The sequence below is a fragment of the Coffea eugenioides genome, chromosome 11 (genome assembly GCF_003713205.1).
Source record: "Coffea eugenioides isolate CCC68of chromosome 11, Ceug_1.0, whole genome shotgun sequence".
NCBI classification, from domain to species: Eukaryota; Viridiplantae; Streptophyta; class Magnoliopsida; order Gentianales; family Rubiaceae; genus Coffea; species Coffea eugenioides.
In genome coordinates, this window is record NC_040045.1 from 4,826,676 (window position 1) to 4,841,312 (window position 14,637).

Genomic DNA, 14,637 nt, shown 5'->3' on the forward strand with positions numbered 1-14,637 from the left:
CATCATCTAAAAAATAATTTCTTGTAGTACTATCACATCATAATGTTGTATCCCATAAAAATATAAATTTTAAAAATAAAAATGATATTCGAAAAGAAATACAGATGCACCAATTTAACTGTATATGCTCAAAGTCGATTTCTTATGAACTTTATATATATTTTTTCAAAATCTCCTCAACCCTTGCCCAAACCATTAAATTGTACCAATCATTGTAAAAATCAATTCAAAATAAGTAAATAAATCATATCCCACTTTATCGCAATCACAAAAAATAAAAGATAAACAAAATTAAATTCATTATAACTTACAAATAAAATATTGCATAGTCATCCCAAAAACGAGTAAGAGAAAATAATGGAAAAAAAGGGGAAAGAAGAAAGTTACTTTTATTTCTTTTAAATTTTTTTTTTGAAATCCATTTATTTGATATGTAAATTATGTGTAAAGTGAGGGTTAATGTAGTCTTTTTATAATTATTAGGAGAGTTAAGTGATATTTCAAAAACCTTAGGACAATCAAGTGATATTAGGAGAAACCTCATGGGAGGTTTCTGATATTATCGCTATCATTATTAATAATATAGGTGGGGTCGAAGCTCCTGTCCGTTGGAGTTCAAGTGCAAAAACATTGGGCCTGCAATTTGAAATTGAACTGATGAATTGAAACTAAAGCAAAAAACCTAAAGCAAAAGTTGTTGTGACAATTATTATTACTACTTAGTATTGCTTTCTAAAATTTCTCATTTGGGCTGTTTTTTGGGAAGGGCCAAGGAAAAAGAAGAAAGAGACTATTATATAACTACAATAGTTTTTCTTTTTGTTTTTGAAATGGAAAAAGGGGAAAAGGTGGAAAGAAGTTGGTGGGAGCAGGCAAGATTTTTCCCCCCTTTTCTTGATTTCGGTATTGGTAGATGCAAAAAAAAAAAAAGAAGAAATAAATACCCACTCTTGTTTTTGTTTTTTTGTCTTCTTGAATGAGTTATATTGGCATAAATTTTTCAAAATTCTAAATAGGTGACATTTATAAATAGGATTAATCTTAGCTTGGCTAGGTATACACTCTGTGCAAAAAAAAATTTCAAATAAAAAAATTCGTTATAAATGATCGAGTCGAATAAATTATGATTAATCTGCTATACACATTTAATGAAAATTTTTTTTCAAATAAATAGGATTTGTTGTGGATGATTAAATCGAATAAATTATAACTAATCTTCTACACACACGGACTAATTATACACACTCCGTGCAAAAAAATTTCCAAATAAATAGGATTCGTTATTGATGATTAGATTAAATTTGATTAAATTACAACTAATTAATACAAATAAATTAAATCTAATGGTAAATAATAAAGATTAAACATAAGTAAAAAATTTCCAAATAAATAGGATTCGTTATTGATGATTAGATTAAATTTGATTAAATTACAACTAATTAATACAAATAAATTAAATCTAATGGTAAATAATAAAGATTAAACATAAGTAGCAGGGAGGGAGGAATAGTTAGTAAAAAATGGTATAGTAGGTGTTGGTGGTTGTTTTATGGTGGTGGGCTGTGGGATCTTGAAAACGCCCTCCTCAACCTTCTTTCCCCTCTCCTCTGGCCCCTGCAACCCTTCCCCCCTTCTTCTTCTTCTTCTTCTTCTTCTTCTTCTTCCTCCTCCTCCTCTCTCTCTCTCTGCAAACGCTGCTTTTTCTTTAATAATTCTGTTTCTTATTCTCAGAAGCTACGAAATGTGCTGCCTTTGGATCAAATTCAAAGAAGACCACTAAGCTACTCAACTCCGAAGCTACTTCTGCAACTACTACTTCTCTCCATTGCCGCCTGGCTCCGGAGCAGTGAAAACGGCGCACTAATTTTGTTTTTCATTTTTTTTCCATCTGCGATGGTAGTAAAAGTACTACAATCGGAGAAGAGTTGAGTTGAGTTGAGTTGAGTTGGGATGTCTGGTGGTTGATTGGAAATGCTGGAGAGATTTTGGTAATTTTGTTTGGGAACAATGTGGAACCCGATTTTGTGCTGTCGCTGCCGATACCATTGTCGCCATTATCGACCTCGAGATCTGCATTTTTATTAATTCAGAAGCTGTCGCGGCGGCTGGCCTTCGCTACCACCACCGCTCCGCCATCGCCGCTGCCGCTGCTAGGGCTTTTTTTTTTTATAAATTAAATTTTGGAGTTTTAAAAAATCTGGTTCTGCTGTGGCTGCAGCATTGCGCATTGCTGATAATAATTCCGACTGGACTGCCTTTCGACCTCTCTTTCTCCATGACAACCACCAAACGTGCTTATAAGCTACGTATCCTTTTTTTTTTTTTGGTTCGGATTTTGTTCATTTCTGTAAACTAAAAAAAAAGATTTTAAATGATGCAAAATGTCCTGGGATTTGGTTTGATCCTGTCAATGGATCAAAATGAGCAATTTTTTTAAAAAAGATTCTTCAGATCTAATTTTTTTGAGCTCAGACTGTAGACTGTACAGTAATCCTTGACTCTCAGCATCAACTATCTAGAGGAATTTGTAGCTCATTCGCAGAGTGTCAACTGTCTCAAGATTGGGAGGAAATCCTCCAGGGTTCTGGTCACCGGAGGAGAAGATCACAAGGTTAATCTCTGGGCCATCGGCAAGCCCAATGCCGTTCTGGTGTGTTCCCTTTTTCCTTTTTCTTCCCCCAGTTATTTTTCCGCCATTTATGCTGCTACTGCATTTGCATTTTCAAAAATTGTCTGGTTTCAGTAGCTTATTCAGTAAAGACTATTTGGTGTGACTGTCTTCTGCATTTTGTTCACAGTTTTAATCTCCTAGACTGATTTTTCATTGAAAAGTCACGGTGTTTACCCTAATATTTGAATTTTGCACTCATTTATGGTCCTCATGTGACTACGGTTGTATGCCCTATGGGCCTTGTTTTTTAATAGTCATCTTTTGCCCTTTCAAAATGAGGTGGTTCTTAACTGGATGTCAGGGAATCGTTCAACCGAAATGGGCTTGGTTCATTTCATAGTTTAAAAAAAAAAGTAAAAATTTTTTTTAATAAAAAAAACTCTTTTATTTTGATTTGATTTTAATTCATGGTTGTTGTCTAGAGCTTGTCTGGCCATTCAAGCGGAATAGATTCTGTTAGCTTTGATTCTTCAGAAGTGTTGGTAGCTGCTGGAGCTGCTAGTGGTACTATCAAGCTTTGGGATTTGGAGGAGGCCAAGAGTATGCTTCTGTTAATCTCCTATTTACATTTTTATTTTTTTTAAAATCTTGGAGTTTAACTGCACACGGTTTATAACGATGTGTTTTTCTTTTAGTTGTTCGCACCCTCACTGGTCATCGATCAAACTGCATTTCTTTGGACTTTCACCCCTTTGGGGAGTTCTTTGCGTCTGGCTCCTTGGACACCAATTTAAAGATATGGGATATCAGAAGGAAAGGCTGTATACACACTTACAAGGGGCACACTCGAGGTGTCAATGCCATCCGGTTTACACCAGATGGTCGTTGGGTTGTCTCTGGTGGAGAGGACAACACTGTGAAGGTGCAATCTCTTTCTTTACTTCTTTTATCCTGCCTTCTGTGGCTGTTTCTGACTTCCTAATCTTATCAGATAACAAGAGATACTTGGGCCTGTTGTGAATTTGACTTTTTTTTGAAGTATCGTAGAAGTTGAAGTCTCTTAGAAGTGAGAAACCTTTTTAAAACCACAGATTATCAAAGAAGAAAAGTCATGCATGTAATGATGTTCTTTGCACAGCATCCATTTTTTACCTTGATCACGAGCCAGCGACTTTAAATTCTGTGGCTTGTTGGATGCTGTAACATTAGAAGTTGCATTGTTTTGAGTTCTTTAATTTTCATGTAATATCTGCGACCAATGTATGCCCATTTTTTTACCTTGATCACGAGCCACCAACTTTAAGTTCTTTGGTTTGCTACATGCTGTAACATTAGAAGTTGCTTCTTTTTTTTGGGTTCTTGAATGTTTATGTAATATTTCCAACGGATGTACATATCAGTTGTAATCTTGACATTTCAAAGTACTCTTCTCTTATAAATTTTGTGGAATCCTTTGCCAGTATTAGCTTTCCGATTCTTAACTGGGTTTTCATAGTCTTTATGGAAGTGCAAATGCAGAGTTTATTCTGCGGGTCTTCACATATTCTGCGGGTCTTCACATTTAGACACATGCATCAAACAGATGTTAACTTGCCTGTTCTGACTTTTTCTTGTTCTTCTCGGTAAAAATATTGACGTTTCAGCTGTGGGATTTAACAGCGGGAAAGCTGTTGCATGATTTTAAGTGTCATGATGGCCAGATTCAGTGCATTGATTTTCATCCCCATGAGTTCCTACTGGCAACAGGTCAGAAAAGAACTGTAATGGAGTCACTTTATCATTTTCCAATTGTTGTACATAATTATGGGCTTCATGTATTGGCAGTCCTATTTACGTATTGACTACATCTTTACCTGAGTGAGGAGCGTCTACTAGTATAGTAATAATTATGCAGAGCTTCTCTTATTTACTAACTTATCGTTCCTCTTCACGTTGCTGCTAAGTCCACTTAAGTATGAGTAGATTGGTCTTCCTTGCAGTCAGCCTTTTGGCTTGGCTTGTGGTTCTTTTGTTTTAGCTTTATCAAAATTGATGAGTACAGTAGTATGGATGATGCATGACATCTGTACTTTGGCTTGGTTGTTAGTGTTGTTTGAAGCTCAAGAATGCACATGAATGCACTTAAAATATTACTCAATGCTTAGTGATAGAGCCAAACATTAGTAACTGAAAGGAGAATTAAGGAATGGGCACCTGATCAGTAGTAGAACGTACATGATGCAGCATCAAGAATCGAATTTGCTGTAGAACGTGTTGAAAGTTTAAGAATAGCTGAAGAAGTGAGATTGAAAGAAGAAAGAAGAGGAGAGAAGGAAAGAGAATGAGAGAATTTGACAATTCTCTATTACATTTTGATTCTGCAACAAACCATTGTTCATTCCAAAAAATCATCCACAAATATAGGACATACATATACATGTTAATATTCATAACCAGGCAAACCCATTCACTTATTGAATTCTGAAAAATATGGGAAGCCAAGTTGGACTTGGACATAAGCAGTTACTGTTGGGTGTTGGCTGCCAAAATTGAGGTTATACCCAAAGTTTGACTTCACTCCGCAGCAAGTCAGAATCTAACACTCTCTAATTGGATGAACATTAATTTTTTTTGCCTGTGATGCTGACCTACTTATGCTTGCTGCTTACATTAGATAAATGCCTTTCAACCTAAAACTTTAGTAGAATATTATAGCTGATGAGAATGATAAAAGGTATCCTAAAATACATCATCAGAAATAGCTATAACGCCCTGAAATATTTAATTTTCTGGAATTTGCTCGATTCCCTTATAATTGCCTATTCATCCTGCATCTCCATGTCTCAGATATTGAAAATGGAGAGGGCAAATATTGAAGGGAAGAAACTAATGTGCGAAAACTGATAATCTGAGATGCATTGCAGAAAATTGATCTACCAGAAGTTTGAAGGGTCAATTTTTTGCTGCAAGATGGTCTTGTTGCAGTTCAGTTGTCTTCAAAAAATTATAATACTTGTTGTGCGATCATCATAATATTACCAAAGAACTCTCCTCTCAGATGGTAATGCTAAAAGCTATGACAATTAAAGCAACTCAATACTTGCTGATTTAGTTTAAATTTTAATCCAATCTGTATTTGAAAATACACTGTATCACATCTCCTTAGGCTGGGGTTAGGTGAAGGGCGACTGGGATTTTTGGGCAGTATTTCGAGTCAATTTTGTAACCATACAAAACTGGTGGCTGGTTAAGTGGTACAAAATGTAAGTTTAAATCTTCGTTCAAATGCTCTTAAATTGTTGCTAATGAAAGTAAGTCATGTTATGCACGGAATGGAGTTTCATTCTATGAACTTTGAAGATAAATAGAATTTTCCATTTGAAGCAATTACTGGTTATTCTTAGGATTCTTTTGTGAGTTTGTAGAGTTTCGATTTATTGTTACAAATGCACACCCTTGGAGGTTTTATGCAAACTTCTAGTATCTTTGCCTAACTTAGAGTTCTTCACTTTCTCTTGTTCTGTTTACAGGTTCAGCTGACAAAACTGTGAAATTTTGGGATCTTGAAACGTTTGAACTGATAGGCTCTTCTGGGCCTGAGGTAATTGTCCTTTTGTGTAGTTGTTTTATTTTCACCATTTTTTTAGTTCTGTCTTCTTCATACAATGTCTTCACAGTTGCTTTGCTATCTTGAATCAAAGTTGAATCATCTTTGTGATTTGCTAATGTCTTGTACTCATCAATTATGTACAAATGCAGACCACAGGAGTGCGTTGCATGACTTTTAATCCTGATGGTAAAACACTTCTCTGTGGGCTGCACGAGAGCTTGAAGGTAGGTTCTTATGTTTAGAGGTTTTACCATATAATTGTATAGCTCCTTGTTTTATCCAGCTGATCATTCCTTCCATTTAGGTTTACTCTTGGGAACCAATCCGCTGTCATGATACAGTCGACGTGGGGTGGTCAAGATTGTCTGACCTTAGTATTGATGAAGGAAAGCTTCTTGGATGTTCATATAACCAGAGTTGTGTCGGCGTATGGGTTGTAGACATCTCTGTAAGTGCATTTTTGTCTTTTTGTTGAGTGTTTATAATGCCTTTTATCCGTATGTGCATGTATATGCATTTCTTTTTCTTTGTTATTGTTGCCCAAACTTTCAGAGTGACTTAAACTTGCCAACGTTTCTCTTTTATTCCAGCGAATTGAGCCTTATGCGATGGGAAGCACAACTCTGTTAAATGGCCAATCAGAAATGAAATCCGGTTCAAGTGGGAATCTGTCTGTGCCTGTTGAGGATATTGCTAAAGCCAGTTTGGGCAGGCTGTCCATTTTACAAAATTCAGATTCAGTAAAAGAAGCTAAATCTTCTGGTCGACTTTCCACATCGCAAAACTCAGACCTCAACAAGGAATCTAAACCTCTTTCATGTATGTCCTCATTAGTTTTATTATTGCTTTATTTTGATATTGTTGTTTTGGAAGCAACTTATTGACTTCCCTGAATTCCTTTCTAAGCTCCTGGTTGAATGTCTTCTTCTCGTGTTCAATTTAGTGAACTGTTGCTTATTATACCTATGTCCAGCTTTTTAAATTTTTTGTTTCGACTTTTTTTTGGGTAATCTGCTGGATGAAGCTACTGGAACTGTACCTGGTACTCCTCACAGGGTAAATCTTGGTGCTGGTCAAAAAGTTGCTCCAATTGGTAATGCAGTTGTTCCCAATGTAGCAGCCCCAAAGAGAAATGCTGTAAAAGTCCAGCCAGTGGCTACCACTTCAATCATCAACAGGTCAGACGTGATACCTGTGGTTGTCCCACGAAATAATTTGAGGTTCGAACAGGCAGCAGAATCAAGGAAAGAGGGAATCATTGCAAGAACAATGCCATTATCCTTGCAATCAAGAGGATCTTCTAATATCAGAGATGAAATTGAGAGGCCAATTGCTTCTCCAAAGCCTGAAAGTCAGGTTGCAAAGGCAGCTGATTTGAGTGGACTTACAGAAAGGAAGACTATTCCTGCAGGTAAGAGCTTTAACTTTGGTATTGTTGATATTGAGAGGAATAGTGAAGAATGATAAATATATGGTTGCCTGAAATTCTGAAATTCTGAAATTTATAAGTACTTAGTAATCACCAGATGCTAGCATGATGTTGTATGTACTTGCGAAGTTCACTTGCTCCCTTGTTGACATATCTGCGCTTTTAATGCTCATGAATTAGCTAGTACGTTTTTTATTATTAAAGAATTCAGATAGGAGGAGACTTTTCAACTAGTTTTCTCCCTATCAAATGGACCGAAGGATACCTTTTGTTCATATTTTTTTCACTTGAATCATGTTCCAAAATATCAGAGACTTGTATTCTGCTGTTTTCTGGACTAGATTTATTCTTGTATATTATTGTTTATTTATTTAGAGTTGTCAATCAAGATCCATCATCTGAGCACAAGAATTCTAGGTGCACATGTTGCTTTAGCCATGCTGGCTGTCTCTTTTCTCTTTTTCCTTGATGTAATTTCAGAGTTATATGCTTCTTTAAGGGCATAAATGCATTGCTTTATTTAGTAAATGGAATTTTCGTAGAGTTGTCTAACTCTCAACCTTGGCCTTCTGAATTTGTTGTGTATACTAGTGTTATCCTGTTTGCATGACAAGTTAATCACTCAAAGTTGCACTCATTGGACTCTTATATATTTATTTATCGTATAGTAATTGGCTGAGTGTCATGGTGAAGGCGTTAATTGTGTATATACCAAGTTTCTGATGCACTTAAACTGGTCAAATGTCTTTTCTTGTTTCTGTCAATGAAGTTTGATCAGGGTTTCTATTTTTGGTTCGTTTGCATATTTTGTTGTAGAAACTTGGCAACCTTTGCTGTTCTACTAGAGAATTTGTTGATGCCTATTGTTCATGATACTGGAATACGTTTTACCATTTAGATTTATGCGGGGAGTTATATTTTGCAACTTCTTCTCTTTGATTGTCGTTGTTGTCCATGTTAGAGGGCTTCGATGACTTGAAAATGATTAATGGGTAAAGAATGTGGATGCTTCATTCTTGTCTAATTTGAATCTCTCATTTGAGAAAAGCAAGATTGCATTTTGGTGAATGGTGAAAATTTACTATTCATTCATTTCTCCTTTATGGTGCTTTAATGAATCTGTAGGACAGGTTACAGCATGCAACTATGCTTTTCATGCTTCTCAAAAATAGGGGTAGACTGAAGCAACAACTTTCTAGGACCAACTAATATGCAAGAAGTTCCATAACTTCAACCTGTCCTTCGTCCTGCCTTTACCTTTAAAGAGTAGAGAGCTCTCATGACTCTTTATCTCATATTCTCAGGCTCATTTTGGCACAGTTTTGTTGATCATAATCTCCTTTTCTGTGCCTCCTCATTTCCTTTACGTTTCCCTTTGTAAAACAGTGATTTTACCTGTACGGGGTGTTAGATAGCCGAAGAATGTGCCAGATCCATCAATTTCCCGTCCATTACTGTTGTGGCCCTGATGCAGTTGATATGAAGTGGATATAAGGGTCCAATTGGAAACTAGAATTAGGATAGTAAATTCTTCTCAGGATATGCTCCAGTGCTAAATTCTCCATTTCGATCAACAGAAAACATTGTCAGGGCAAGTCCTAAGAAAAGGACCAGGAGCTTCAACTGGAGAATTTCTGTTGTCTTCAATTATATTATTGATGTTCTAAACTTCATTGGTTTGATCTTGTCTTGGTTTTCTTATTTGGTTGTTCCTCCTCATGGTTTTGGTTGGTATTATTGATGTTCAACTGTTTGTTTTCTCTTGATGGCAGATGAAACTCGTGGCCCAAATGTTAATAGAGAATCAAATATGAGTGAAGGTAAAAGAGCAGGTATAACCTAGTTCTTAGGTGGTTTGCGTGAGCGATCTGTTGTACACTTGATAATTTGCTGAACAAATTACTCAGGAAGAACACGTTCGCTGGTCGCCAACTGGGAGAGGAGAGAGAGAGTAACTTATAGTGAGGGTCTTGCCACCAGCAATATTCCTGTGACAATTCATGCCATAAACACTCGAACAACTAGTGTGGTATACCTGCATTTGCCTTATTTTCATCTCTTTACATACAGAAGATATAATAATTGTTAATTTTGTTTTGGCTATGAGTTTGAATCACTTGATTCACTGACTCATAGCATTTCATTCTGAGTAGTTCATGTTCATCTCTTTGGAACCTATTCAAATCTTGACTGTGAAGCTACTTATCTTTGTTTAGTTTCTTCTTTTAGATCAGAGAGACTGTCAAAATAGTTCAAGAGGTACAAGGATGCCTGACATTTGAATAAGTTTTTAATTTGCTTTTAACTTTTTTTAGGGAATCGGGATATGTGACAATTTATAAGGGTGTATTCTACTTTTTTTTTTGGTTGTTGTGGACAGGGATGTCAAATATTTTGGTACTTTTAAATGTTCGACTTTAAGTATCAATGTCTACAAAAATTCAGTTAATATCACTGATTTTCAATTACTGGTGTTATTTTGAAGCTTTACTTCTATTAAAATTTATTATCTTTTGATGTATTGTGGTTGATAGCATGTAGGAGTAAATATTGCTTCATCTTGAATCTAACCTTTGGCGTATTCCACTCTTTTGACACTTGAAAATTTGCAATATGAACAGGGAGGCCAGACTTTAACACCTGAAAGTGAGATGGTTTCTACTAGTGAAGAGGATGTTATTGCTGACTTGATGAAACATCATGACGAATTTGTTGGCTCAATGCATTCACGTTTAATTAAATTGCAGGTAATTGGCACGTTCTCATTTTAACGTTTTTTGGTTAAATACTTTCAGGGTTTCTGCCATCAAATGTGTTGCCTGGTTAAATACTTTCAGGGTTTCTAGAGTAAAATGCATGATTGGTATACTCTTCAAAAATGTACTTATTTTTTTGGGGAAGAGGGGGGTGGGGAGAGTGTTATTGATGTAACTAAGTAGTTCAGGTGGAGGAAATACTACGCATAATTCAAGAAATGGTATTGCATTTTACTCTAGAAAAATGCATTGAGTCCTACCAGGGTTGCAGATGCCTAGAAGTATTTCCTTTTGGAATTCCTTGAAATCACTAGAATAAAATGAAAATTTTGGAAAGGGAACGAATTTTCTGTTTAATGAAGACGTTTAAGAATTATGGTTAGTAGTTTAAGGCCATTCCTCTGGCTAGTTTGTGTCGACAGCAGTACTTCAGTAAACAACTCAGCTTGCAAATGGTTGTCAAGTTGGCTATTTTACATCATAAATATATCCTTGTGGTCAAATAATGCACTTGAATTTGAGGTATTTTTTCTTTTCTGCCTACTATCTCTATTGATAGTAGCAGTAATTAAGCACTTTCTCCCTCATGATTCTATCCTGCCCCAAGTCTTGGAAACCTCTTACTGGTCCAAAACTTAGATGTGATGCAAACCAGTCTACTTTTTAATGTTGGATTTGAGGTCACCCTTTGTACTAATGAATTTGTTTGTTTGTCAGTAACTTCTTATTCTCTTCTATTATTCCCGTAGATTCTGTATTAGTTTGAATCCTTTTTTTCTAATTTCTTGCGCAAATATGCTGACTGGAGGCTTTTGAGTGGTTTACTTTTTTGAATTGTTGTCAGATGATCCATAACCACTGGCAAAGGCATGATGTTAAAGGTGCCCTTAGTGCAATGGAGAAGATGGGCGATCATGGAGTAAGTTGTATCTTTCTCTTTTATATATATGTTAGAAGCAGTTCCATGGTGCAGTGCCCTTTGTAATATAGCCATTGCCTTGTGGTGCATTTTGTAGGTCATTGCCGATGTAATAAGCCTTGTGACAGAAAAAGCTGATATTGTAACATTAGATATCTGCACCTGTCTCCTGCCACTTCTCAATGGGCTTCTTGAAAGTGAGATGGACAGGTAAAGATGTTTAAGCAGCAGTCTCTGGCTTCTCTTATAGTCTAAGCCTATTACAAATTGGAATTTTATTGGATTTACAAGACATTTGACATACATCTAAGCTGGTTGCTAAAATAACAGTGAAGCCAGTCACACTGTTTCTTAGTTATTTAAATTGAGAAAAAGATGATTCTACCTGGATATTTCTTCATATAGGTGTGTTTTTAGTTAAAAATTATCATTTTTGTTCCATTAGTATCTTTCTCTTACCAGCCCAATTGGAATTTTGTTGGATCTATTATACATATCTGGAATAGATCTAAGCTGTTTGCTAACAGTACAGTGAAGTCAGTCACCTGATTTCATAATAAAGTAAATTGAAAAAAAATAATGATGATTTGGCCTTGACATCTCTTTGTATAGGTGCATTTTAGTTAAAAGTTATTATTTCTGTTCCATTAATATCTTTTTCTTACCAGCCCACTTTCCATTTGCCAACTTTTGCACGCTGTGAGCTTTAATCTAAACTTTTGCTAGCTGAGAAATGGCAATAGAAACTTCTGTGTTAAATTTCCTTTTTGTTAGATGGGTAGCTATGAAAGAAACTGAGGTACAAGATCTATTTAACTGGCTTGCCCTGGACTTTGAGAACGCAGGTTTTATTAATGTACTTCTTACGCCGTGACAATGTAATATAGAAACAGTTAATTGAATTTTTATGTGGTGACGGATAAATAGAAAACTCTTTTGAGTTAAACTTTTCACATGGTGATATTTATCTATCTTGCTCAGATCTAATTGCACAGATTTTTCTTACAACAAAAGGTAATTTGCTGTATAAAGGTTTTCCATGAACTGTTTGAATGGATGCCTTTATTGGTTTGACATGCTTGTAAATGTGAATTGTTTCCAGCTGATTACTTATTCTGTTCTCTTGGCATGTGATACATATTATTCTGCAGGCATCAAAATATCTCATTGGAGATGCTTCTGAAGCTGGTCAGAGTATTTGGGTCAGTAATATATTCTTCTATATCAGCACCTTCATCCGTAGGAGTGGATATTGAGGCAGAGCAAAGGTGTGATTCAATATCTCAAAACATCTCTTATTATCCGTATTATCTGAAGTCTCCTAATTCTGAGACTCTTGTTGGGTTGGTGCAAAAGGTTGGAACGCTGCAATACATGCTTTGTTGAGCTTGAAAAGGTTAAGCGTTGCTTGCCTGTACTTTGCAGGTGATTGTTCTCTCCCTAAATTGCTGTTCTCAATGTACGCACATGATGATTTCTTTGTTGCTTATTTGTTTTGGGGTTTTCCAGAAGAGGTGGTTCAATTGCCAAGTCGGCACACGAGTTAAATCTAGCACTTCAAGAAGTTTAGTTTCATGAGGAAAGTGTGTATTGATTGAGTAGTTTAGTTGCAAATATTGGATTGACACCTAACATGTTTCTCCAAGAAGACTGTGGGACTTGATCGCAGTCGTGCCAAGTGGAGGCTGCTAATTCATTCATTTAACTCAAGGTTGAAAGCTGAGTGAGAAATGGCCTTTTGCTTTCATCTGCTTGAACAGATACTGCGCCCCATCAACTTTACCTGGTGGAGAATGCTTAGGTCTAATTCTTAGCTAACCCAATATCATGAAATGCTAATCTTTAGTTGTAGGCTTATTGGGTAAATCATGTATTGCTGTAATGTAGTTAGGTACTAGCAAATAGATGCGAGCTGGGGAGATGTAATAGAAGCTTGTATGTGCCATTTACACATCAGATATGGCTTTTTGGTGTCTGTGTGTCGAAAAGCTTAGTATAACTGTATGTCTGTATTGCCTCCTGACATTCTTATGATTTGAATTACCACTACTTTCAATTGTCAAATCATATGGAAAGAGATGGAAGAATTTTTAAAGTGACCTTTTACCATTTTATGATCCACAATGAATTGAAAGGTCTTTTTTTTTCTACATGATGTAATCGCCCAAAAATTGCTCATTTGCTAACGAGTTTGCAACTCTAATCCGAAACTTGATGTTTTGTTTGGTTTGTTGTACTAGTTCTAGGTGATCAATACCACTTCAAAACTTTGGGTTTTCGTTTTAGAAGTAATAACAGTCTTTACTACTTGTACTATCAGTAATAGTAATAGTAGTAAATTGAGCGGATGGACTCAAGCTTAGCCACCTGTGGGCTTGGTTTGCCATATTGGCCGGGTCTGTCGATGCATAACCTGAACGGCTCTTCTTGATATGATACCGACGCTCGAAATGCTGTTGCATATGTTTCGGGTATGACTCCTCGTAATTCGGTCAATATGGATTGAGACAACTCTGACTCGGTGCATGTCGACGACACTCAAAATGCCGTTGTATCTGTTTCGGATATGACTCGCTGTAATTTGGGTAATATGGATTGAGATAACTCTGACTCATTGCATGTCGGTGAAAACTCCATGATACTTTAACTTGGTGCATGTCGATCTCCATGATACTTTGGTGCATTTGTTTCGGATGACTCACCGTAATTCAACCAATGTGGATCGAGACAACTCTGACGCGGTGTATGTCGACTACACTTAAAATTCTGTTTCGGATATGACTTGCTGTAATTTGGCCAATATGGATTGAGATAACTCTGACTCATTGCATGTCGGCGAAAACTCCGTGATACTGGATGATATGAATTGGAGACGAAGCATACAAAGTTTAGAAGACAAATTTGCAGCAAAAGTGTGTAGTTTTCCCCCCAATTGTGATATTAAACAAGACAAGTGAAGCAATGTTTGGCCTCTAGTTGTTTTCTTAGAAGGATGATCGTGAAATTTTTTTGCACAACTTGAGTGATGGGTTATGTATTTGGTAATAAAATTTCATCTTGATGACCACCAAATGAAGAGGTGGTGGTAGGTAGGAAGGGAAGGTGGAAACGGGGGGTAAGAAATGAGTTGCAATCCAAAGAAAAAAAGAAGGTGCCCTTTGTACTAAAATCATAAACTTTTAAAGTTATAAGTTCATGGCTACAGTAGCATCAATTTATTTAACCAATTAGTGACTATATATATCATAATGTAGGTAATGTAGGTATTTAGCAAATCTAATTTGATAATTGTGCTTGTTATGGTATTTTTTAATTTTTGATAATTTTTCAGAA

General features: G+C 36.1%; 1 protein-coding gene across 2 annotated transcripts; it reads left to right on the forward strand.

The window, feature by feature from the left end:
• Positions 1–2,149: 2,149 nt before the first annotated feature.
• Positions 2,150–13,399, forward strand: LOC113754328 (katanin p80 WD40 repeat-containing subunit B1 homolog). 2 transcript variants are annotated; one of them, XM_027298709.1, is made up of 18 exons: positions 2,150–2,306; positions 2,520–2,650; positions 3,094–3,211; positions 3,307–3,533; positions 4,255–4,357; positions 6,121–6,191; positions 6,350–6,424; positions 6,505–6,648; positions 6,791–7,019; positions 7,225–7,611; positions 9,402–9,461; positions 9,537–9,658; positions 10,251–10,376; positions 11,230–11,304; positions 11,402–11,514; positions 12,456–12,572; positions 12,661–12,729; positions 12,814–13,399. In XM_027298709.1, the coding sequence occupies exons 1-18, from the start codon at positions 2,276–2,278 to the stop codon at positions 12,872–12,874; spliced, it is 2,259 nt and encodes a 752-aa protein (XP_027154510.1). In that variant the 5' UTR covers positions 2,150–2,275; the 3' UTR covers positions 12,875–13,399. The 2 variants fall into 2 exon arrangements, with proteins under 2 accessions (XP_027154510.1, XP_027154511.1); XM_027298710.1 differs by lacking the exon at positions 2,150–2,306 and having other exon boundaries at positions 2,599–2,650; positions 3,096–3,211.
• Positions 13,400–14,637: the final 1,238 nt, after the last annotated feature.